This window comes from Trachypithecus francoisi, unplaced genomic scaffold (assembly GCF_009764315.1).
Source record: "Trachypithecus francoisi isolate TF-2019V2 unplaced genomic scaffold, Tfra_2.0 Contig00503, whole genome shotgun sequence".
NCBI classification, from domain to species: domain Eukaryota; kingdom Metazoa; phylum Chordata; class Mammalia; order Primates; family Cercopithecidae; genus Trachypithecus; species Trachypithecus francoisi.
The window spans coordinates 41,100-68,240 of record NW_022680684.1 but is presented as its reverse complement, the minus strand read 5'-3'; the positions used below and the strand labels follow the sequence as shown (position 1 = coordinate 68,240).

At 45.8% G+C, this 27,141-nt stretch overlaps 1 protein-coding gene across 1 annotated transcript in view; it reads right to left on the bottom strand.

Moving 5' to 3' along the window:
* Positions 1-26,593, bottom strand: part of LOC117084698 — a 32,590-nt gene extending 5,997 nt beyond the window's left edge. Inside the window, exons 1-4 of the mRNA XM_033213290.1 lie at positions 26,466-26,593; positions 22,512-22,554; positions 15,087-15,296; positions 13,507-14,501 (exon numbers count right to left, since the gene is read on the bottom strand). Of these exons, the coding sequence (XP_033069181.1) occupies positions 13,809-14,501; positions 15,087-15,296; positions 22,512-22,554; positions 26,466-26,593 (1,074 nt within the window). The 3' untranslated portion in view covers positions 13,507-13,808. The remainder of the gene's footprint in view (positions 1-13,506; positions 14,502-15,086; positions 15,297-22,511; positions 22,555-26,465) is intronic.
* Between the last annotated feature and the right edge of the window lie 548 nt (positions 26,594-27,141).

Below are 27,141 nucleotides of genomic sequence, written 5' to 3'. Positions count from 1 at the left end.
CACAAAGGAAGAGAAAGAATTTCAATTATGCTAAAATATGCACAGAAAAAGACCAGAAGAACTTATATTGAAATGTTCATTTCAATTAATTTTAGTTGTTATCTCTGGAGACTTTTGGTGCTTTCCCTAATTTCAGTTTATGGTTTTATATAGTAAGCATCTATTGACGTTAATAACTAAAAAATGAGTCAGGAAAAGAATTTGATTTCAGGTGCTCAGGAGGCTGAAATAGAGGGCTCGTTTAGGCTCAGGAGTTTGAGGCTGCAGTAAGCTATGATCATGCCACTGCACTCCCGCATGGGTAACAGAGACCCTATCTCAAAAAATAATAATAATTTTAAAAGAATTTGAATAATACCCACCAGAACAACATCTTTATTCACATCATTCTGCTCCCTCCCTTCCCATACTATCTGTTCTTATACATATACAAATATATGCAGATTTTAAAAAATCCTTTTTTCAATGAAATTATTTTTCCACTTCAAATGCCAAATACTCTAAAGAAGTAGTTTATACTCATTTTGATCCTTTTTTTTTTCCAAGCCAGCTAATTCACTGATTTCTAGACCAGGTTACTGACTGCCTCCACTCAATCTCTGCACATGACTCCATACGTCATGAAGCTCCCTTCTCCCTGTGTGCACCTTTCAGCCCTGACCTTCTATCCTATGCTTGTTTTCCTCACAATGCTCACAAATGCCTTTGGTCTGTATTTCCTCCTATACCTTCAACCTCAATCATGTTCCCATCCACAAAACTTCTCCACCTAAGTATTAATCAGCACATCGCAAACAGAATTCAACATATCTTTCTAAAGGAATATCCTCAGCATGCTATTCCATGCTCAAGGCCTTCCTATCAATAATCACACCAAATAGAAACACACGCCTGTCTCGAATTCAAGACTTTTGACCATCTGCCTTTTCTGGCCAATCTTGCTTTCCATGACTTCAACACATCAACTTTCCTTCTCAAAAGAAAAGCATCCAATGCACCCAAACACATCACGTCCAAGGTTGTTCTGGGCCTGTTCCCACGTTCTTTTAGGAGCCTAGAATATCTGCTTTTCACCTGTCCTCATCTGACATCTCCAAAGTCTACTCTCTTACCTTTCTAGATTTCCCTCCAAGTTGCGGTCCCTTGTTTATTATCTTGTGAGGGGAAAATGAAAGGGTTCATGATCTTTAGTACAATGGCCGCCTGACCCAAGGAAAAAGTTTAATGTTTTCATGCAGTTTATTCCACCTCAGCTAAACTGCATAAAAACATTGAAACAAATTCTCATTCTAATTGGACAATTCTAAGAAGTATTTTACTCCCAGACTCATAAAACAAGCCTACAGCTAGGCACAGTGGCTCACACCTGTAATCCCACACTTTGGGAGGCCAAGGTGCTGGATCACTTGAGGCCAGGAGTTCAAGACCAGCCTGGGCAACAGAACGAGACTCAGACTCCACACACACACACAAAATTAGCTGGACGTGGGGCACCTGCCGGTAGTCCCAGCTACTCAGGAGGATTGCTTGAACCTGGGAGTTCAAGATTGCAGTGAGCCGTGACTACACTACTGTACTCCAGCCTGGGTGACAGCGAGACCCTGTCTCAAACAAACAAACAACAACAAGTCTACGACACTACTTCTTCAGTTCTGAAGCACTCTAAAAGTATATTTTACATTAATAATTTCCAAACCAAGAAAATGAAAGTCTGAATTAATTGTAAGACCCCAAACAGAAAATATTTTAAAACAATCAAGACCATAAAATTCACATGCTTTCTTTTTGGTCAATGCAGAGACAAAGATCTTTGTTCCAAAGTTTTAATGTAAATGCAAAGCTTCAGAGCCTGAAAACATCTGAAATTATACCCACAACTGACAACTGGCCTAGGCTCAATGTCATTGGAATTTGCTCTACTAAATTTTCCACCATTTGTATGTGTTCCCTCCAATATTCAGGTGTTTCTAATGTAATGATATGGAGAGGCAGGACCTTCAAGAGGTGATTAGGCCAAGAGGGCTCCTTCCCTCTTAATGGGATTAAGGCCCTGATAAATGAGGCTTCACACATGGGACTAGCTTGCGCTACTGCCCTTCTGCCTTCTACCATGTGAGGATGCCACAAGGCCTTCAGACATTAAATGTTGGTATTTTCATCTTGGACTTCCCAGTCTCCAGAACTATTACAAAATAAATGTCTGTTCTGTATAATTTACCCAGTCTGTGGTATTCTGTTATAGCGGCATAAAACAGACTAACATAAAATTCCTTCATGATTTTTCAACAAGAGACAGTTTCACTACTTCTGGTGGGTAGTCCCTAACATGTTCTCAAATTCTCCTTTTATGCAAACATAACATTTTTAAAACTTAGTAGTTCCTCTTCCTAAAAATAACCAAATGCATGTTAAGGACTGATTAGTATTAAATATAAATACAACTTTGGTGGTAAAAGTTAAGGACTTTTGTTTTCCACAAAATCCAATCCAAAGAATTCATATAAAGCATTTGCTCAAAGGCGTATCATCAGTTAGAGGTAAAGTCAGAGTTGAGAAATTGTATTCCATTCCACATACAATGTGCTTTCAATTATTGCACATTAATAGTAGTTTACAAAGATTTATGGAATTACTCAAATCAAAAATGATGACATTTATGAAATGTTGTTCTTATCCTACTTCAGCCATCTCCTTTTCTTCCTCTTCTTCTGAAGTCACTTCCTCTGTTGCCCCATTCTGAAACAGAGAAAGAATCTGCCAGGGTTACACAGGCTGAATACAGGCTAAGTCCATTAGAAGACTGGTGCCATAGCTCTAGGGACAAACTCTCAACCATCTGTCACTGCAGTGCCGCTACCAGAGAGCCTATTAACATTAAATGTTTACTTTTAAATCCAACTATGGTTTGACAAACAACAGTTATCAGCTTTTAAATACGGAATAGAAAATAAAAGAATTAAGAATAAGAAAGCAATCAAATATAAAGATAAAATATAAAAAATATAAGTCAAATACAAAGCAAAACCGAAAAAAACGTTGAAATGGAATCTAATTTAAAATAAGAAAACATTTTACTTACATGGCTATGTGTATAAGAACAATGGCTTATTTTGTTTAAAATAAATATCACAAACTATCCATTCCTTAAAATAACTACCTTTTTAACTCTGAAAAACCTGAATCATTACATAAATTCAATTGCCTTTCATTTTAAAAGATCAGATTGTGATTTATAGACACTTCACAAAACTAAGAATGATGAAATGATTACCACCTTACTAAAAGGCAAATTTTAGTTTTAAAAACATGTTATTTACTACAAAATACTTCTCTATAAGACAGAATTTACCAACTGACACAATTGACAATCATCAAGTTTAGAAATGAATTTAATGGGGTTTTAGGAAGGGCCTTCATACCCAGTTCGGGCAAATTTCAAAAGATAAGCTTCCTGGCCAGTGTACAGTATATAAATGCATATTTAATCACGAAGGCCAGTTCAGGTTAGAACCCAGAATACGTAACTTTAGATAACTCTAATACAACACTCATATCAACAACTACTACTGATCAACAGTATATCTCATGTATAAATGAACGGATAACCATGCACCACAGAGAGTTGAAGAAAACTAGCAATCTGAAAGGAAGGTCCCAAGTCAAATAAGCACAAATGACCTGAAGCACCACCAATGAAGGAAATAATCAGAATTTAAAAACCTAATTGGAATCTTTAGTACTAATTGAGAAGATACTGTATCCACAAAATAAAAAACAGATTACTATGTAAAAGACAATTCTAGTAATAAAAATAAGATACCCTACCCCTGGAAAAAAAAACAAAACAAAACACCTGTAGGAGGGCCAGAGCACAACAGACTTCTCAACAAGGCATTTATGATTAGGAAAATCAAACTGATATTCCCTTAGAACAGAGAAAAAAAGGAAATGGAGGGGAAAAAAAAAGGGAATAGTTAAGGGACATAGAAGATATAGAGATCTAACATTCATCCACAGGATGGAGGGGAATAAAAAGAAAGAAAAGAGACAAACGCTGCTGAGCCAAAGAAAACCTTGAGAATATTAAGTGGCTCTGAATGCCCCAAAGGAATACTGAAAGCCAGACACGGTGGCTCATACCTATAATACCAACACCTCAGGAGGCCAAGGCGGGAGGATCACTTGAGCCTAGGAGTTCGAGGCTAGTTTGGGCAACATGGTAAAAACCCATGTCTATAAAAATTTTTTAAAAACTAACCATGCATGGTGGTACGCACCTGTAGTCCCAACTACTCGGGAGACTGAGGTGGGAGGACTGCTTGTGCCCAGAAGGTAAAGGCTGCAGTCAGCCGTGATCACACCACCGCACTGCAACCTGGGCAACAGGGCAAGACTCTATCTCAAAAAACAAATACTGAAAAGTAAAACCCCCACACTTTACAATTACAGAGAAAATCATACTAACTGCCAGAAAGAAGAAAGAATCAGATAGGCATCAGACTTTTCATTTGGAACAATAAATATCAGAAGATAAAAGTGTAAAGAACTAGGAAGAGACTCAATTATAAACTTAAAATTCTATATCTAGCTCCATCAAGACAGGAAGCATCTCTGTGTATGTTTGCCTCTGGATTCTCCACACCAATGTGGATATCATTCAGGGCTATATTGGAGGGACAGGGAGAAGGAGACATAGTACAAGAAATAGCAATGAACAAAGACAACAGTAACACCAACAGTGAAGCCTAAACGATTGCTCACAGGTCACGGGCCATATTCTCTGACCACATTGATGCACTAAAAATAACTCAAAGACCATGTGAAAATGCTTTTTAAAAAGTTTTTTTTTCTAGATTATTGGGTAAAAGAAGAAATTGATCCTCATGCCCCAGTCATCCAACTCCTAAGTATGTGCCCCAGAGAAATGTTGGCACAGGGGTACCATGAAATACAGACAAGAATAATCACAGCAGCATTCGCTGTTCCTAATGACACTGGAAACAACACAGATGTCTGCAAATAGTCAAGGGGACAAACGGTATGGTGTATTCAACAATGGAGTAAATACAGCAATGCAAAAGAAGTATAGCTATACACAATAGGAACAAATTTCACACACAATGTTGAACACAACAAAGGTATGAAAAATACATAGAATATAATTTTCAAAAGCTCAAAAGATAGGCGACACTAAATTATATTGTTCAAGGATGCACACAAGTGATAACACTAGAGAAAAATAAGGAAAGATGAGTGTATAGAGAACAGCGATCTGGAAGCAGCTGGCAGACGGTTTCTGTAGTGCTAGCAATGTGCGTTCTCTTCACCTGGGTGCTGGCTAGGTTCCCAAGTAGTCACTCTAGCTATGTGTTACACGAAGCTTATGTTTTACATATTTTCAACACATGTCATATCTCACAACAAAAAGTTTTAATAGTAAGAGCAATGTGAACAAAAGATGGAATAAAACTACTTAGGAAATATAAACTGTTTAGAAAATAGATCTTGAAACTTGTGCAATAAAGTCAAACAGCACCCAAAGAAAATATATACCTTTACGTGTTGGTTTAAAAAGCAATTTAAATTACATTGATCCACTAAACTAGAAAAAGCAAAATAAACAAAAAAGGGAAATAATGAAGACACAAGCAAAAAGTGAAAAAGAAAACACTGGACGTAAAAAATAAAACAAAAGGAGGATTCTTTCAAAAGACTAAGATAATAAAACAGTCAAGCCTCTGATAAGTAATTAGGATAAAGAAAACTTCTGAAGTGAAAAGGGCATATAGACACATGTGAATATGATACAAAAAGTGAAAACTTTATACGTCTTTACAACAGCCTAGAAGTATGGATGAAGCAATTCTTTTTTTTTTTTTTTTTTTTTTTTAAGACTCTACAGTTACTAAAACTAACTGAAAAAGTGGGAAATCTGGAGACCAACACATACATAGAAGAAGAAAATTGGCAGTCAAAGACTCATCCTCCAAATTGGATATTTATTTAAACCAGGATTTCTCAGCCTCAGCGATATGTATACACTGGGCCCGGCAATTCTTTGTGGAGGGTTCTCTTGTGTGTTGCAGGACGTTTAGTAACATCCCCTCTACCCAAGAAATGCCAACAGCACCTCCCATCATGACCCGTTATGACAACCACAAATGTCTCCAGATTATTTCCAAATGTCCCATGGGGGGCAAAAATCTCCTCCAGTTGAAAATTACTGTGTAAACTAGAGCTACATCCCAGATCTTAGAAAAAAGACGTAAAGCCTCCCAAGTCAGCCCTGCATACCCTTGGCACTGAAATGAAATAAGAGCTGTGAAGGAAACAAACAAAACTATAATCTTATTTAATATAAAAGTAAAAACACAAAAATAAAATACTACCATATCCATTCTAACAGCATTTATTATAGGAATACAAGGATGATTCAAAATTAGGAAAATTTCATCAGGTAATTCACAAATTATATTTCTGCAGAGAATTGAAGGCACAATCATGAAAAACAAAGTAGCTCTACATGCATTAAGTCCATGATCTATTCAGTGAAAAACACAGGCTGTAGATGTCTTACAGAGGGAAAACTGAACACTGAACACATATTTCTCCCATCTGCTTTTTTTCCTGAGGCTCCACGGGAATTATGGTGAAGAACAAACATTGTATAAACACACACGATTACAAAAAAAAAGAATGGGGCTACCAACAGAAGAGAATTCACCTCCAATAGACAATGACGGTAAATGGGAAATGGTTCATCAATGAAGCCAAGCAAACAAAGGTGGAGGTTAGGGGGATACCGAGAACAAGGAAGCTAATTTGTCCCACAGTATTCTGGAGAGACACTAGACTCAGGCACCAGGTACCCCGGAGAGTGGGACTGATAGGCAAGACTGTAAACAGATTAACCAAAAGCCTACATACAGAACACATTTTCCAGGCCCTGAAACGCACTGCTCTCCCCCATCTCCTTAAGCAGAACCAAGCAAATATACATCTACCTCAGGCAAGAGAACGGAGATTTCATCCCCAGAGGAATGGAGTCGTTCCTGCCATCATTTATGATGGCACAAGGAGATAAGATAGAGGGGTGGGGACAACAACTGGGAATCAACATAAATTCCTCCTAAAAACCCTTCCTCCTAAAAGCTATCAGTTGACAAGTCTTGACCACAAAGAACTCCCATTTTTTTTTTTTTTTTTTGAGACAGTGTCTCACTCTTTCGCCCAAGCTGGAATGTAGTGACATGATCATAGCTCACTGCAGCCTCAACCTCCCAGGCTCAAGTGATCTTCCTGCCTCAGCCTCCTCAGTAGCTGGGACTACAGGCGGGTGCCACCAAACCCAGTTAATTTTTTATTTTTTGTAGAGATAGGGGTCTCACTATGTTGCCCACGCTAGTCTTGAGCGCCTGGGCTCAAGTGATCCTCCCATCTCAGCCTCCCAAAATGCTGAGATTATAGATGTGAGCTACCACACCCAGCCTCCCAATCAGTCTTTTAGTGCCTCTCTCAAATATGAATGAACAAAAGAGGGAATTTTAAAAAAGACTACAAATGATGAGCGACATAGAATAGATATTTGAGGAAATGCTTTTGAAAGAAAAATAAGACCAAAATAAACTAAGAAAAAAATTATTAAAGAAAAAAGAGACGCTAGGGAGAGGACAAAAAAGTATCAAAATAGCTCCTTAAAGACACTTGTGAATATATTACATCTATAAAACAAAAAGCAGAATATGAATAAGGAATAATCAGAGAAGAAAAAGTTCTTAGAACTCAGGCTTCATCTTTGGAGTTGGTCCCCAATGAGCCACAACTCCCATCATTCACGTCCTTGGAAGGGCCCATTCCACAGTGAATCTAGGTTGGCTCTGAGACTTACTTTAACCTATAGAATGTGGGAGAAATGACACTGGATGTGTTCCAGGTCTAAGCCTTAAGGACACCTGACAGCTTGCACTTTTGTGCTTCTGGAAGCCAAAAATGAGAACTGACTATCTTCGTGGAGAAAGAAAAGCTACATGAAGAGGCCCAAGAGGATAAGATGCTATGTAGAAAGGCCCCAGGAAGAAACCCCAAGGCAGCAGACCTGTGGGTGAAGAAGTCGTCTCAGACATTCCACTGCAGCTGAGCATCTAGACGACCAGTCCCTGCCACCATCTAACCGCACGGTGAGCGCTCCCAAATGAGACCAGCAGAAAAACTGTCCAGCTAGCCCATCAACCCACACAATAGTGAGAGATAGACAAATTTGCTGTTTCATGCCATTAAGTTTCGGGATAATTGGTTAAGCAACAATAAATAACCAAAACAAAACTTCGAGTTATGACTATCCAAATAAAATTTCCCAAAAGCTTGTACACACATGGCCACAGCAGCAGTATTCACATTAATCAAAAGGTAGAAACAACTCAAATGTCCCTCAGTGGATGAGTGGATAAATACAACTTAATGCAGCCATTTGGCTGCAGTGAGCCAAGACTGCACCACTGCACTCCAGCCTGGGCGACAAGAGGGAAACTCCATCTCAAAAACATAAAAATAAAAATAAAAAATTACAGCCATTCAGTGGAATATCATTCAGCCACAAAAATGAACGAAGTACTGACATGCGCTACAACAGGGATGAACCCTGAAAACATTATGCTGGTGAAATAAGCCGGACACTAATGGGCACATGTTGTCTGATCCCATCTTTATGGATTATCCGGAATAGGCAAATCCACAGTGAGAGAAAACAGATTTTTCATTGTGGGGATTGAGGGGAAAGGGAAGAACGGGGAGTGACCGTTTAATAAGTACAGGGTCTCCTCTGGGGGCAGTGAAAATGTTCTGGAACTAAATATCAGAGGTGGTTGCACAACATTGTACAAAATGCCACTGAACTATACACTTTAAAATGGTAAACTCTGTGTCCCATGTGTGTTCCTACAGTTTAAAAATAATGGGAGAAGCAAGAGCAAGGAGAGCCCTGTAAGGGTCTCAAACATATGCCCTATGAGAGCCCCTTCACCCAAGCTCTGCGGAGGTCACCCTCCGGCTTGTACTGAGCTAACCCTCCAGTGACTGACACCCAGGCAAAGTGGGAGATGACCCAGGAAGGGGCTGGGTCAACCAGGTAGCAGAGGCACCCGCCCATCAACCACTGACACCCTCTTCTCCTGGTCACCTGCCTTACATACCAGGTGCCACTCTGGGTCCATCTGTGGGGAAAGTGGGAGCTCTGCCGCTTACAGCCCCCAGTGCTGCAGAACTAGAGAGAATTCCATTTGGTTTTGTTCAATTCTCAAATGAGAAAATCGTCACCAACCCTTTCTAATACCATTGCTTAGGGGCCAGCATGGCTGCTTCTACATATTTGCTGCAAACACCTGCAATTTTTCCATCCTGCTAACTTAAAAGCAAGAAGCCCTGCGTGCATAGTTTAATGACAGCAACCTACTGGGGCTAAAAATCAATCACATGGCTCCAGGAGGCTCAAGCCTACAGTTCTCCTAGGAGGCTTGACCTGTGACCTCTCCTGTATTCACCCAGTGACCTCCACACTTGGCCTTGAGCCCTGTACACATTCTGAGAAAACTTGCTTGACATCTGAAAAATGAATGCAACGATGGTACCCAAGCCAAAAGGAAATTAAACAATCAATAGTAAGTCAATATTAGACTTCAATTTCCAGAGGACATTTTCTATAGTATTCACCTTCCACTCATTTACACAGGCCAAATCTCTGTTCTCCTAATATGAGGAGTCCACAGTTCTGGTCAATAAGATTAGTCCTAATAAGAAAAAAAAAAAAACTGAGTTCAGTCTTGATGGAACTGCCTAAGGCTATAGACATTAAAACAAACTCCTACAACTCATAATTTGAAAAACAAGTTTCACTAGATGACATATAAAGAAGATACCAATGATCCAGTTAACTTCACTACATCTACCTGTCTACTTTCATGAATATACAGAGAATACCTAGGATACTTAAATTTGTGGAAAAGGCGAGAGGATAGCAGAAATAGCTGTTATTTAATGGTGGATTTAACAACGTATGTTTATTTTAATGACACTCACAAGGCATGACCACAACCACTTTACTATGAGCCATCGCCTGTAGGATCTATGTTCCTTCCAGTCCTGCCAAGGTGGGATCATGACTCACACAAGACCTCCCGCTCAGGAGATAAGGGGAGGCTCCCCACCTCCCGCTCAGGATATGGCTATATTATTTACTCAGGGCTCATTTTGGCCTTGAATGTCCTCCCGAAATCTCCCAGGGATGTGCCAACCCACTGCCCCATGACCACACACGCCAGCTCCATAGGCCCACAGGTCCACAGGTCCACAGGCCTGAATGGGTGTAATCACAGCTCATCCCTACTGTGGCTACATCCAAACAGTTTTGATTGGCTCAAAATGTTTTTGCTTCCTTGTGGGTGATACAGTTTGGATATCTGTCCCCACCTCAATCTCACACTGAAATGCAATCCCCAATGCTGGTGGTGGGGCCTGGTGGGAGGTAGGTGTCTGGATCATGGGGAGACTCCCTCACAAATAACTTGGGCCATCCTCTTGGTGATAGGTGAACTCCTGCTCTGAGTTCACAAGAGATCTGGTTGTTTAAAAGTGTGTAGCACTCCGCCCGTACAGCCCCCTGATCAATCAATCACTCTCTCTCTCCCCGCCACTCTCACCATGTGAAGTGCTAGAACAGCCTAATACAGTGTGATTCCGGCTACATGGGTGCAGACTGGCTCAACTTAGTTTTAGAGGATCCAAACCGGCTTGAACCAGTTCATCATCCAAAAACCTTTTATTTCTTATTTCTTTTATTGTGGTAAGTATACATAACATAAAATTTACCATCTTAACCATTTTTAGGTGTAGAGCTCAGTGGCACTAAGCACATTCACACTGTTGTGCGATCTTCACCATCATGCGTCTCCACAACTTTTCCATCTTCACAACTGAACCTCTGTACCCATTAGACAACAGCTCCCCACTCCCTGCTCTCTCCAGCCTCTGGCCACCCCCATTCTACTTCCTGTTTCTGTGATTCTACTGTGGGTGCCTCAGAGAAGTGGAATCACACAGAACTTGTCCTTTTGTGACTGGCTCTAGCAGGATGTCCTCAAGGTTCATCCACAATGTAGCCTATGTCAGAATTTCCTTCCTTTTTCAGGGTGAATGAAATTCTATTGCGTGTGAAATCCTTTTCTTTTGTACTGTGTTCACTATGCCTGCGGTTCAGAAGAGCAAGAGGAGCCCTGACCTGCCATTACTTTGTCTGTGGAGTGGGTTTTGAGGGCTGGGGAGTGGCTAGATGACCCCCCTCTCTTGAAGATGAACACAGATATTTCTAAAAGTGGCCAGTATGCTATCGTTCACATACTTGGGGCCCAATGAATGAATCAAGAGGGGGCAGACAGGCTCTAGAGGCAGAATCAGAGGCCACTTGCAAGGACATGAGCCAAAGTACAGAGGCTGATGAAACAAGAGAGTAAATGAGTGATGCCGCCACACATGGGAACAGCCTCCACCCTGACATTGCACCCGAGCAGCTCTTGGGCAGCAGTGTCTCCCCACCTTAAGTCCAGCTCAGGCTCCTGGCCCTGCACAGCCTGGCTGCACCCAGAGCAGACCTGGCGGGACACTCATGGGGCAGACCCAGAAGTGAGTCAGCACCCAGTGTCTCTTAAAAGGCCCAGGACAAGGCTGGGTGCAGTGGCTAACACCTGCAACCCCAGCACTTTGGGAGGCTGAGGTGGGCGGATCACCTGAGGTCAGGAGTTCAAGACCACCCTGGCCAACATGGTGAAACCCTGTCTCTACAAAAATACAAAAATTAGCCAGGCATGATTGCAGGTGCCTGTAATCCCAGCTACTTGGGAGGTTGAGACAGGAGAATTGCTTGAGCACGGGAGGCAGAGATTGCAGTGAGCTGAGATCATGTCATTGCATTCCAGCCTGGGCAACAGAGCAAGACTCCATCTTGAAAAAAAAAGGGCCAGGACCAGACAGAGACCTGAACCATGGGTAGCTGTTGACACTGGAGGAGCGGAACAGCTTCTGTGAGCCTAGCCCAAACATCCTTCAGCTCCAACAGTTTGGGCATTGGCTTGGTCTCAGCTGGAGGGAGATCAACTTCTCTTCTGTGAAGGTTGACTGGGGAATTGGGGACAGACATGGGTGTGGCAGGTCCTGGAGGCCTCTATCAGCCCAGGGGCTCCATTCCGTTCCACATCTCCTTTCTGCAAATGTCTGAGTTGTGCGTAGTTTTCCTGAGCTGCCCATGGTATTATCTGACATAGGATTAGGAGTTATTTTTGGTCAGTCCCCTATTACCATAGTCCCATGTCTTTTCATAGTCACTGACTAGCAATGGTTGCAATCTGAATGCTTTGGGGTAAAATTCCCATGCCTGCCATCCCATCACCATGGGACTTCCTATGCGTCCCACAGCCCCCTGTAAACACGGAATTGCTGTGAATGACAGGAACACCCCCAAAGTGAAGTCAACTGACACTTAACATTCTTTAGAGAGAACACAAGACATTAAAATACAAGTGCTGAAAATCCAAGAGTCAATAAGATTTCCATTCCAAACCCAAGCTCTCAGCACACACACACACACACACACACACACACACACTCAAATTCATGAATTCTTCTTGGAAAAAATGTTTAATAGTTAAGGCTTTTAAAAATATGAAAGCAGTCCACATAATTGGCCAAATACAAGTTCCTTCACACAAGTCCAATAATCATATCTTCTTTATATACTTACAGTGAAGCTTTTTTTTTTTTTTTTGGAAGGCAGCTTTTCAAATGTGTTTATCAGAATGCATGCTGACTTTGCCATAATTAAAATACAGTTATGCTGACATTCACTGCCCTCATTAACATGCGTTTCTTCCCTCAGGTTTTGTCAAACCTTCAAAAAATCATTTTCCAAATAGTTATTCACAGCTAATTGCCCATCAGGCCAAGGTTCCCGGGCTTTCAGAGACGCGTCCACTGTGAAATGCACTCTGGCCCCCACCCCAGCCACCAGGCCACCCACCACTGGCCGCAGCAGTGTGTGAGCAGCATCACCCCTACGTCTTTGCCACTGCCCTGCTGGTCTGAGTACACCCCTGAGGATGAGTACACCCCTGAGGATGGAGGGGCTCTCCCAGACACTATCCCACCATGAGCAGACCCAGGGCAGTGGGCAAGAAATCGAATCTCTCTTCTAGGGTGGGAGGAGGGGTTTCTTCTGCGATACACGAGTCGCCACTCAGCCCTCAATCGGCTTCACTCCTGAGTCTGAGGGGTGAGCTTAAGAGTGGCCGGAGCATCCACACAACACGTCTCCCAACTGGACCAATGACAAGCTCAGCCACCATCAGAACTGTAAGGAACCTAGCACCCCCCACTCCCTCGCTTCAGCATCTGCAAGGCCTGTACCCTGAGGTCCCCTGCTCTTGGGCCCCTCTGCTCCCTTCCCTGGGACAGCCAGAGTCCTACCTGCTCCGGGAGCCACTTCAGCCTCTCTTCTGGGGTCCTGGTCTTGGGCTTGAAGCCTCTCTGGGGGTCTCCAGGGTGTTTGGCCTTGGGAAGGAGGTTCAGCGACTTGGGCCTCGCCTCCTACCTGCTGGGGCTGCAGGTGGCCTTGCTGTGCGGGCAGGCCTCTGCAGAGTCCCCAGGCCCCAGCTCAGGTCCATGCTCGGGGCTGGCCTCACTGGCACTGGTGATGCTGGTCATGCTCAGGCTCATCTTGTTCTCAGACACGATCTGGTCGATGTCCTCCAGGTCCCTGTCCCCGCGCCTCAGAGGGTAAGCAGAAGCACTGGTGTTCCCGTTAGCCTCCGCAGGGTGGTAGTCCTGGCAGCCCTCTTTGCTGGGACAGTAGTGACCATCTTTTTCCTGGTCGTGGGACTCCAGGATGGAGGGCTCATCCTCCAGAATGGGCAGTTGGCCATCCGGGTAGTCCTGGCCGCTTTAGCCCCGTGACCATGGGGGTGTGGGCCCGCCCAGTTCGTCCACTCCACCGCATCCTGGCACCCGTTAGTGTCCATGCGGTGCGCACCGTGGGCCAGGTACTCCTCCCCATTGCAGTCCATGCCCTCCAGGTAGCTGTCGTCCTCAGGGCAGTAGATGTAGTAGGTAATGCCCTCCTCCTCTTCAGGGAGGCCCTGGTCATAGTCCTCCTCCACGGAGATGTTGTTCACGTAGTCGGAACTGGAGTCCCCATTGGGGCTGTGGTTGTAGCATTCCTGCTCCTTGTGCGGGGTGCTCCCTGGCCACACGGCGGCCAGCTCCAGGCCCTCGGGCACGTAGCCCTCCAAGGGCAGCTCCACGTCCTCGCTCTCAGGCTCCTGGCTGTGGGAGACAGGACCCGGCCTAGCCCCGTGATCCAACACGCCGCTCCCCGCACTCTCACGCTTCCGCTGGGCCATGGTAGACACTTCCGGTGGGGCATGGCGGGCGCTCCCGCGGCCATCATTCCCCGGAGGCAGCCACTGTGGGGAGGAACATTGGCAAGGACAGAGTCAGAATCCCACAAAGCCTGGCTATGCGTGGGGCCACTCCACCACCACAGCACCTCCCACCACGTTCTCCCACAGCAATGTGAAAAATGACAGCTGAAGATTTTCATTGCAGCAATCTTTTAAAAAACTGGAAACAACCTAAGTACCCATAAATAAGAGAATATTAAATAAATGATGGCAGAGTTCACGCACTGGAAGAGTCGACAGCGTTTTTAAAGAGGCAGGGCAACGCGCACTACAGGGAGGGATCTTACAGGCCTATTTTTTAGGGAAAAGAGCAAGCGAGCTACAGCGAACACATGTGTGTAGATCCCAGTTACAGGTCCGTCAAGATGGCTAGAGAATACACACACTGCCCAGCCCATACACCTCGCAAAGGCACACAGAAAGGGGAAACCCCCAAAGGCTTGTCAGCCATGTCCTCTGTGGAGGGGAGCGGGGAGAGAGGTGGGAGCAGAGGAGGCCTGGATATTTTACTTTATTAAAGATGTATGTACTGGTTGAGTGTTTCACCAAAACACATTTAATATACACCGGCATTATAATCAAACCCACCTGTGCGTCTTTGAGGGTCTCCTTTTCTAGCTGGGGAGATGTCAGCACTGAGACAAAATGACATGTGAGGAGGGGCAGACGGCAGGGGAGGAAGCAGGTCTTCCCACACGGGCTGCTGCTCTGGGCATCAGGAGAGGTGGCAAACAGGCTGGTCTCCTCCAGGAAGGCAGCCACTGGAGCAGAGGAGCCAGCCTCCCATGCAATCAGGACCTGAGCACACCACAGGGCACAGCCAGAGACACCCGAAACACAGGAGGCAGTGCTGACCCAAGGGAGGGCAGGACCAGGGGATGTGCCGGCCAGGACAGCCAGGGGTACGCAGGCGGCAGTATTAATGTGGGAAAACAATCATTCAGTTTCATTCAGTGAGTAGTTTGATGCAAATGTGTGTGGCGGAGGTATGTGGTGTGTATGTGGTAAATGTGTAGTATGGTGTGGGTGTGTGGCGTGTGTGTATGTATGGTTGCAGGGCATCCTGGAAGGTATGGGGAGTGTGTGGAGTGTACTGTGCACGGTGTGTGGTATGTGGTGTGGTGTGACGTGAATGTGCTGTGTGTGTGCTGTGTGTGGAGTGTGATGTGGTGGGTGTGGAGTGTAATGTAGTGTGGAAGGGTTGAGTGTGTATGTTTTGTGTGCATGGTGTAGTGTTTGTGGTGTGTGGTATGTACGGGGTGTGTGCAATGTGTGTGGTTGGTGTGTGGTGTGTATGGGGTGTGTGAGGTGGGCATGGTGTGTGTGGTGCATGTATGTATGCACACACATGCACACCTGTGCACTGCAGGTGACAGGCAGCCCGGCAGCCCGGGACACGCAGCGGTGACCAGCTCAGCCAAGGCAGGGCTCGGGGCGGGAGTGGCCAGGCTCCTGGCAGCTCAGGATCCTGGATGAGAGTCCAGGAGCAGAGAACAAGCTGTGTCCCCATCTCCACCCAAGTTCATCACTAACATGAACCTATAATCAGCACTGAAACTGCTCCACTTCTGATTAGAATCAGAAACACTTCCAGAGGGGCTCAGCACAGCCAAGGGAGGACTGTCCCACAAGGCCACGGTGTAGGGGTGGGTGAAGGAGTCATGGCAGCAACTACCTTTTGTCTTTTTAAATGTGAAACATTTCTGAATGGCTTAAGCAACACCTAATTTAAAAGCTCTATTGAGATGAAGAAAGCAAAATAATACATGTTCAGCTCCAGAGACATGTAAATGAGATTGGGGGACAGAAGGAAGTGCATTAATTCCCTCCACCACCCCTGAAAAGCAGCGGCAGGTCTGAACATCTTATCTCCACCAAGCAGGCCAGCAGGCAAGCCAGCTGCCACCTCGTCCTGTGCGAACCACAGGCACCGTCCCTCAAAGCAGGCAAATGACTATCTTATTTGTTCAGGGGAAGCAAAATGGTCCAGGGTTGGTAGCCGAGTTTTCTTCCCAACGAGACCTAACTGCTGTCACCTTTCTCTGGGACCCAGCCTCCCTGAATACAGTGAGAGGCGGCCAGCAGAACCCAAACTGTTCTGCCACAGGCTCCTCCCCACAGAGCACAGCTCAGTGCAACAGAGTCCCCAAATCCAAGACGCAGAATCCATGAAGACAAAACCTTCTGCTCCAGAAGGTACTTACAGGAACTCAAAATTCAAATCACATCTTCTTATGGTTCTTTTTTTCTGACATAATCAATTATTTCTTACTGCAAAACCTAGAAGATGTTTACCATCTATAACTAGAAATAGCTCCTCAGAAAACAACCATAAAATGTAAATTATTCAGTGACCCATCTTTCTGGAAAAGAATAACACTGTATGAAATTGAGGTACTGCTCCAAAAATCAAGATGACGGGCCCTGAAACTCTAAATATCTGAATTTTTAAATAGCTTCTTATCAAGCCCATTTAACAGAAACTATGTCAAGCAGATACACTATTAGAACTGATATGAAAATAAAATTTCAAACTGACACAGCTGTATCAAAAAAAAAAAAAAGAGAGAGAGAGAGAAATCGCTTCATTGCCTTTTAGGATTTCCAAAGATGATGTTAAACCCAGTCGTGGTTCTGATCTCCAGGAAAGCACTTGCTGTGGTACAAAAGGACAAGAGTTAAGAGAACAGTGGGAGCTCTCTTTCCCAACTAACGCAGGCGGTGTGACGCAGAGGCTTTCAGCACAGCCCAGGGTGCCCGGGATTGAAAACTCCTTCACCAACCCCTCCATGGGTGGGAAATACTCGGATCTTCATTCCTGTGACACAAGACCTTGAAGGTTGCTGAAAAATGCTAGTCCTATCTGACTGAGGCAGCATTCTCATGTATTGCACACCATTAAGATTTTTTTGTTTTTGTTTTTCTGTGTGTGTGGTTTTTTTTTGAGATGCAGTCTCGCTCTGTCACCCAGCCTGGAGTGCAGTGGCGCGATCTTGGCTCACTGCAACCTCTGCCTCCCAGGTTCAAGCAATTCTCCTGCCTCAGCCTCCCGAGTAGCTGGGATTACAGGTGCATGCCACCACGCCCGGCTAATTTTTGTAATTTTTTAGTAAAGACAGAGTTTCACCATGTTGGCCAGGCTAGTCTTGAACTCCTGACCTCAAGTGATCCACCCACTTTGGCCTCCCAAAGTGCTGGGATGACATGCGCAAGCCACCACGCCCAGCCACCATTAAGATTTTGGCAGGAATCATTGTGCTAGATACCATTATCCCACCAATCACCGAGTACTTTTCATTTCCTGCCCCTGGTGCTGTTGGATACCTTACAGCAAACTGCTGTCCCTGCCCACCCACCTGAGGACAGAAACCTCCAACTCTGTCTTGCCAGGAGAACTGACCAGTGTGTCTGACAGATGGTGAGCCTTTTGCTATACATGGCCCTCAAAAAAATGAGAAAATTCTTTCACTCAGACCAAAGTAAGCAAATGCTGAAAGACCTTATAATGAAACATCACATTCCCCAGTCTGGACTTCCCCACTCCGCTGGCCATCCTTGTCACAGTCTGGACTTCCCCACTCCGCTGGCCATCCTTGTCAGTTCTGATTTTCATTCTACTGGGGGTTATTTTCCACCTCTCTAAATAATTTTTAAACTCTCTTTCTGGGTATATCAACTTCGGATAATATTTACTGGCATCCCATTATGAGAGGTGAGCTTTTCAAGCCACGACCTCCCAGACTCTGGTGCGAGTGACCAGAGGATCGCACCAGCTACTGCAGTCACGCAGAGGGGCTTTCCATTCTTAGCAAGAGCACTCGGATAAAAGAGAGCCTTCCAGGAGCTCCGACCTAACTCTGGGAATACAGAAGCATCCTTTAGAAGCCCTGTGGTCACACAGCCTTCAGGATGGATACAGGCTCTTTCTTAACTTTATAAAGCCCCGGATAGACTGGCACTAATGTGACATGTTGCTGCCTCACTTTGAGGGCAGGAACTGGCTCCTGCTCCAGTTTGCATCCTCTGTGCCCAGCACCAGGCCCATCTGCTCAGTGCAGGATGAGCAGGGAGCTTCAGCCTGTCCACCCAACCCTCACAGAGGGTGGAGCCGCAGAGAGTATGAGTGGCCAAGATGAAGCCTGCACTGGCTTCTTTGACTCTTTCTCCTATGAGATATTCTCGATGTCCGCGGGATGAATGGCCAACAAAATGTGGTCTACCCATACAATGGGGACAGTAGTCAGCCCTAAGAAGGAAGAAAGTTCTGACGCACGCTACAACACAGGTGGGCCTTGAGGACGTCACAGAAAGTGAAAGAAGCCAGTTGGAAAAAGACAAATGATTGTATGAGTCCACTCAGATGTGTCACTTGGAGTCATCAAATTCAGAGACAGAAAGTAGAATGGTGGCTGCCGGGGGCTAGGGGAGGCGCAAGGGGGAGTTAGTGGACACAGAGTTTCAGATTGCAAGATGAAGAAAGTTCTGGAGATGGATGGTGGTGATGGTTGCACAACACTGTGAGCATATTTAATGCCACAGAATCATACACCTACAAGTATTTGAGATGGTTAATTTCCTGTTATGTGTATTTACCACAGTTTTTAGAAACTAAGAAAATTAAGGGATCCTTGATGTCAGATGCCAGGAGAGTGGTGTCAGGCATCTCACCAGCCGATTCTCCCAGAATTTTTCCTCCATTGGGTAACCACGAGCTTGGGGTATCCCAAAGAGAAGCCTCAGTGTAAAATCAACAACCTCAGTGGAGTGGTTCCATCAGGGAGTGACAGGGGCGTGACTTACTACTGGAGGACAAGGCAGGAGTCAGGGAAGATGGCCTACACCTGCTCTGAACTGTAAGGAACACGCAGAACCTCTTATCCAGAACCAGAGGGCTGCCCTGTTGACAGCACAAGCAGCTCAGGGCCAGTGGCTCAGGAAAACCCCAGGGTCCAGCCAGGTCACGGGCACAGGCCTGCACTCACAGGGCACTGCAGTGAGGATGGAGGTGTCACTGCAAATGCGTAAGAGGATATTTTCACCAACAGTAAATTTTTAAACAGATTTTAGAAATGAAAGGGTTCCCCCTGCATATGTTAAGAACCTGAGTTTCTTTCTGAAACTTGGGTGGGCCCCTTTAGAGTTGGTTCAAATAGAAAACACACCATCAGCAGCCATTCCCCTGGGGAAAGGCAGACTTTATGGCTGCAAGGGTCGCCCGAGCACTCCTGGTTTTCAGCATCAGACAGAGTGGCTCAGGTGCCCATTCGTTTTATGAGTCAGCCCAGGGAGAGTCCCCACAGATTCGGAGTCATATCTGTGATGGGACACAAGCTCTACCCTTCCCAAGCACTGATCTTGAGATTGATCAATCCTGAGCATTGATGTCTGTGAAATCAAATCACTTAGGTGCAGAGACACCACAATGACCATCCCGCCAGGGGCTCCCGCCTGATTCCTTCTACATCCTGGTCAATATCCCTGGCCAACAGGGGAGCCCACAGACAGCTGCTCTGCTTGGCTCCTGCTGAAAGCCAACAGCAAAACAATTCTGCCCTGAATACAAAAACCACATGGGCCCTAGAGGTTGGACTGGGGTGCCCCCTTTGCCTCCACTTCCTTGGGCTGTGGCCAGCCTGTCTGACAGTCACCCCAGGAGATAAGCCAGGGTCCGCCCAGGCCACCATGGGGGCAGAGACGTGAAGCAGGTTTCAGCTACTAATTTTCCATTAAATAAGAGGAAAATCGGCTGTTGTGAGAAGAGTCACATGAAAGTACCTAAAAGTTGTCACAGTCCATTCATTGGAAATAAAACCCATCCCATCAGGAACATTGTCACTGCAACCTGTTTCCAGCACTCTGCTCTGTATAAAAGGCTGACTGTGGCAAGAAAAGGCTTTAAACTTGAAAACCAAAGAGCCATTCCTCAGTGATACCCAGGAAGTGAGGCATATGGGGGCAGATGTTAAACCCACCCACACAGAGTTGCCCCACACCTACACTAAGAATCCTAAAAGTTCCCATACAGATTGCTCGCTTTCTGTACACAATGATACAAATAAGTCCTCAATAAGGCTGCATGGGTTGAGGCACTGGACTTCTAATAATGCCATCTCTCAGCTCAGGGGTCCATGACAAAGCTAACCCCACTGAGATGAAAAGCCACCTACCCCTTTTTCATCACTTGCAATACAAATTTCAGAACCCATCCCAAACTGAAAGGAAGGATGCAACTGAAACTGCACTCATGCCCAGCTAACCCGGAAATACAGCCTCCTCAGATAATGGAGACCCACCAACTCCCGGGTGTCAGATGTCACACACCCTCTTCTCCCACCCAGGGCTGGGGACCCTCAGGAAAGTCAGGTGTCCCTGAGAACACCCAGCAACATGCAGAACCATAGGGACAGGGGAGGCAAGGTTCCAGACAACTGTACTCAGCAGACAGTTAAAGATTTCAGAGCTGGAGAGAGCTTAGGACACCCCAATCCTCTGACTGCAGATAGCAGGTGGACACCACTGAGCTGGAGACAGCCCCAAAAGAGGTCAGCTTGACTGCAACGAGGGGACCCCGTCTTGATTATCTGCCCAGTGCTCTGTGACCTCACCCCACCCTGCCTCCTGTAGCGGTGTTCTATCTACGTGAAATTAACCTCAGCTATAAAAAATATTCATGGTTCATTTGCAAACAGGTGGCTCTCAGCAGCACATTCAGAGGTTGCCAACTTTGGGAGGCAGAAGAGTTCGAGATCAATCTGGGCAACGTGGTGAAACCCCATCTCTAGGAAAAATTTAAAAGTCAGCTGGATATGGAAGTGTGTGCCTGTGATCCCAGCTACTCTGGAGGCTGAGGTGGGAGGATCACTTGAGCCCAAGTGGTCAAGGCTGCAGTGAGCCAAGATCACATATCTGCACTCCAGTCTGAGCAACACAGTGAGATCCTGTCTCGAAAAGAAAAGAGGTTGCCAAATTAATCCGGTACACACTTCTTTAATCCTGTAGTAAATTTTCTCTTTATAGCCAATTCCCAAAGTCAAGTATATTGACTCATAAAAATACCTTCTGGGAAGCATGTGACTGATTTCCAGCTGAGAGGCCCTGCCACTGGATGGTGAAGTTCATAGGCCCTGGAGTCAGAAGGGGGTTGGAATCTCCCCTCTGCCATGCCTACTACTTGGCCTTGTGCACGCTTGCGCTCGTGTGATCTCTCTCTCTTTCATGTCGATTCTGCAGGCATTCTACAGGCCTCCCATGTTCCAGGAACCAGCTCTGTCCACAGTGCTGTTCCTGCTCCTGCTCCTGGCCAACCCTCCCACCAGAGTTGTCTAGGAGCCACAGGGAAGAGCGGGTTCTCTTGCTGGTTGCTCATCCACTAGGCTGTGACACGCTGGCCGAGCTCCGCCTCCACTGGCTCTGAAGACAGCATAGATAACTATTCCACCTCTTCCACTTCCACTAAGCAGAGAAACTGCGCCTGAATGAAGCCAGAAATGGGGCATTTGGGGACCTCAACAGAGAATGGATGCCTAGCAGATGGGATGACAACAAACTAACAAACACCCAGGCCTTGAACCCATGCCTCCAGGTAGGCTTCCTCTCCTCTGCCTTTCCCCTTCATCACCTTCCTGGAAGGCTGACCACCCCCATGCCTCCAGGTGCCACCCACCCCGCCCTACCACCAGAGGATAACATGGGTCCACATCACACCACCCTACGCCTGTTGGAAGAGGCTGAATTCCTGGCAACACCCACCCATCAGTCCCAAGTCCCCAAGCATCAGTACCTTCATGAAAAAGGCACTAGGTTGGCTGGTTTACCTCCTAAGATGAGAAAAATGATGCCCATCACCACAAACACATTGTTAGCTGGTATTGATAGCTGTAACACCCTGAACAAAAACTCTAGATGAAAATCCTGGGAAATAGTGTAAAAAGTCTACGATGTGCAAAATAACAGAATCTAACCTAGCAGTAACCACTCCCTACCACTTGTCAGAAGGAAGCACGAGGAACTCACAGTAACCGGCAGCTCCTGCAGGGTGGACACTCCAAGGTCAAGGCTAGAACATAAATGACAGGAAACAATTGAGGATGACCCTGAGCATCACAGACTCCAGGGCCTCCTCTGGGGCCACAGGTCACAGTGGGAATGTGGGGGCACAGGAAGCATCTCCTGGCACAGTCAGGGCGGGGGCTTCCCTCAACCAGTTTGGTCCACCTCCATGGTCCCTTTGGCCACTGAGTCCCACATGCTGGCCCCACCACCTGCTTTGAGAACCAGGGCTGTACACTACCCTCTTCCCACTACCACCTCATCTGCCTGTGCACCCAGGCGGCCATCACTACTGCCTGGGGGTCCCCACCAGTTTGGGGAAGGAGCCGAGGCTACCAGTGGCTGCCAGCTTGCTAGCATGGGCCCGGACATTGCCACCACCACAGCCACTGACAGTACCTGAGGAGACTCTCTGAGCCCCCTACCTGAGGGCCAAGCAGCAGAGCAAGCCACATCCTCTAAGGCCGCCATGGGTGAGCACCCATGCGACAGCCCGAGCCAGACCACCGCCCTTGCCTGGAGAAACCACTCCCCAAGACCCCTCTCCTTCAGCTTGCTCCAGCCACGCAGGGGAAAAAACTCACTTCCACTGGCCACCAGCCTGCTTCCACTCTGTGACACAGCGGTTGCCCTGGGGACTTCTGAGCTACAGGGACCCCCAGTCAAAGAGCCAACCCACTGACCATGAAGCAGAAAGGCCCTCCTGAGGAGGCCACGAGAGCCTCAGGGACCGCAGAGTGGACTAATACCAAATACCCCTAAACAGTGGACCCCATAACAAAAGGCATAAATAACAGAAATGAAAGGTCGACAATGGCAAATGATTCTCCAACCAAAAAACACAAGAGGAAGAACGACCAAACCATTTACATCAACAGAGAGACTGAAGCAAGCTGGGCAGGCAGTCCAGAAATTTCAAAGGCAACAGTTTTTCTACAGACCAGCCATAATCAGCCAGAAAACGAGGCAAGAGGAGAGGATGATCCCAGTGACAACAGCAGCAGGCGTGAGAGGCGCACAGACACGCATGAATAAAGCAATGAAGCGCCAATGATGGAGGTAAAGGACCTTTCAAACAAATCAACATACGGATGAGAAGAAAACACAAAAGCTATCTCCTCTCCCCACCCCCAACCCCCACCATAAAACCCACAGAGCAACCTCAATCAAAATCCCAATCAGAATATGGGATGAATTTAGTTCATTCTAAAGTTTATCTAGCGGCTGGGTGGGGTGGCTCATGCCTGTAATCCCAGAACATTGGGAGCCAAGGTGAGGATCACTTAAGCTCAGGAGCTCAAGACCAGCCTGGGAAACATGGAAAAACCCCATCTCTACAAAAAACACAAAAACTAGCCAGGCGTGGTGGACCCCGCTACTTGGGAGGCTGAGGTGGGAGGATCACTTAAGCCCAGAAAGTCAAGGCTGCAATGAGCCGTGTTCGCACCACTGCAATCCAGCCTGGGTGACAAAGTAAGACACTGTCTCAAAAAAATAAATTAAATAAAATAAAGCTTATCTAGTCAAAGGAATACAGAAGAAAGGTTGGGGAAAATGAAAAAAGAAGAGGAATGAATAGGTAATGGCCCTTTAAGATAACTAGGTCTTACCAAAAGCCACAGTACCTTACATGGTAGATAGTGGCACAAGAATAAAGCAGTAAATTAGAATGGAGAATCCAGAAACACAGGAGAAACACTCAGAACACAGCAGCAACTTAACCCATGACAAACCTGCCAAAACAGAGAGGTCAAAGTGGCTAACTAGGAAATCAGGTTGGAATCCTATATATATAAAGAAAAATCTACATCCCCAAATCACACCGTATCTAAAATACATTTTAGATCAAAGAAGAGATGTGAATGTAAAAAAAATCTGGACTATCAAGTATTAACAGAACATGCAGGAGGGTGGTTATATATATTAGGGTAGAGAAACCCTTCTCTAAGTAAGATACAAAATTCAGGAGTAATTAAAGCAAGCTTGATAGCTTTAACAATGTAAAAATTCCAAATTTTTACATTGCCAAAGATGTCTTTAAACAAAATCAAAGGACGAGTGGCATCTGAGAGAAAACATCTGCAATATATATAGCAAATGAGGAATAACCCTGTGTACCAAGAGCACGTATAAATCAACAAGGAAAAGCTTCACAAATGAAGAGAAAAACGGGCAAGGATGAAAAAGATAATTAGAAGGAGAAATTCAAATTAGTATCAAGCACAGGAGAAACAGCTTGTTGTCATTCACAATTTTTACAAATACAAAATGAAATAAGCCATCACTTGATACCCCCATGACTGAATGAAACCACAAAGACTGATCATGTCCAGAGAGTGTCGATGTCCAGAGAGTGTCAGTGGGGACACCGCTGCCCCACACACCAGCATCATTTAAAATGGTCACCACCTGTCCAGAGAGCAACTTGGCAATATCTGTTGACACTCTGAATGCCCAAACCATTCAGCCCAGCAAGTCCACTTCTAGGAACCTATGCCAAGAAAACAACCCCATGCAGATGCAAGGGTTTAATGTACGAGACTCCACATGTCAGCATTCTCCGTGAGTGTGAAAAATGGAACAACCCAAAAGCTCACTAAGTAAACAGTCACGTATTATGAAAGCGTCAGAATAATGCCACTTGCGCAACGGGCACGGGGCCATCTCTAAGACACAGCTGGTGGGGGGATCAAGATCATATTTACAAATAAGATGCAAATCTTATTTACAATAGGATCTCACTTTGTTGAAAAATACTTTTAAACTATGTATGTATTTAAAAGACAAACTATTTCCACAGACAGAAAAGAAAATGGGAGGAATGGCCACCCAGCTGTGAACACTGATGATCTCTGCGGGCACTGAATGGGGCAGTGGTGAAATGAGGGGGAAGCTTTCACTTTCTATTCTACATGATGCATTTCTGTAAAGTTCTAATCTTTATAATTAGTACGTTTGAATCTCACAATCAGAAAAAATATTTAAAGGATCTCAAGATCTAGCATATGTTAGACGCCAGCCCCCGCTGATGGAGCCAGGGTCCTTCTCAGCTCCAAGTTCCACTGCCAGAAAAATGGCACCTTTCTTCTCCAGAGATACAAGATAATTGCGAGAAGGCAAAATGTTTTAAAACAGAGATATCAAGCCAGATGCAGTGGTATGCATCTCTACTCCCAGCTACTCAGGAGACTGAGGCGGGAGGACTGCCTGAGCCCAGGAGTTCAAGTCCAGCCTAGAGACAACATAGCAAGACCTCCACCTCAAAACGCAAAACAGAAACTACAGATGGCAGATCTATTGGTTTTTTTTTTTTTTTTTTTTTTTTGAGACGGAGTCTCGCTCTGTCACCCAGGCTGGAGTGCAGTGGCCGGATCTCAGCTCACTGCAAGCTCCGCCTCCCGGGTTTACGCCATTCTCCTGCCTCAGCCTCCCGAGTAGCTGGGACTACAGGCGCCCGCCACCTCGCCCGGCTAGTTTTTTGTATTTTTTAGTAGAGACGGGGTTTCACCGTGTTCGCCAGGATGGTCTTGATCTCCTGACCTCGTGATCCGCCCGTCTCGGCCTCCCAAAGTGCTGGGATTACAGGCTTGAGCCACCGCGCCCGGCCTCTATTGGTTTTAATGATTAGCTCTGCTGGGGAGTGCTGCCCCTCAGGCCTTAATCTACCCAGGCAGCTTCTAGTTATCAAAGACTTCTCAGTATTGGAGAATGAAACAAAACAGACAAGCACCTTAAAATTCACCAGAAGTTCCCAAGGGATTTGCTTCTACGCATAGAAAATAGTCTAGTCCGTTTTTCTGAAAGCTTGCTTCAAAGTCCAATTTTGGGGAATTGATGTAGTTGGTTCCATTTTAACCTCTTCAGCCAGAGGAAATCTAAAAATTCCTCCTCCCAGCTCAACAGAGCAAATCCACCTACTGCTTCTGCAAAAGAAGGACAAAGATCCTCCTGTGGCCGCAGAATTTGGCAGCTTTTCCTTGGATTCCTAGGACGACCAACAGCTCCGGGACACCAGGCCAAGCTTCAAAAGGCAGCCTGCCAGCCATCGGACTCCCAGGCACCTGTGCAGTCCCAGGCGGGTGAGCAACTAGGGAGGGCTTGGTTTCAACCTACTTGCCAGATCACCGCAAAATAAGACATGTTTAAAAGAAATAACTGCACACGAGCCAGGGCTGTGGTCCCCAGCCCATCAGGTCAATGGCCCAGCCCCTCAGTGTGCTGCTGAGTGGGACAATCAGAAAAGGCCTCTCTCCCTGGAATAACTAAGTCTCTCTCCAGCCCCACTCCCACTGCCTCGTGTGTCATGGGAAGTCCCTGAAATTCTCCACCGGCTTCCCCATACGTTCTTGATTTCCTCTCCAAACACCATCAGCCAGCCTAGGAAACTGGGTCACAGGGAGTCTGCGTGCTGCAGACACTGAGGGGTGCTGCAACGCTGTTTGCTGGACACAGAGAGTCTGCGTGCTGCAGATACCAAGGGGGGCTGCCAACACTGTTTGCTGGATGCTGCTCAATGTTGTACCATCAAATGGGTGTGAGGAGGAAGGGAAGAGGGAAAAGGAAGGAAGAGGGGAGGGCAACCCCTCCCTCTCAC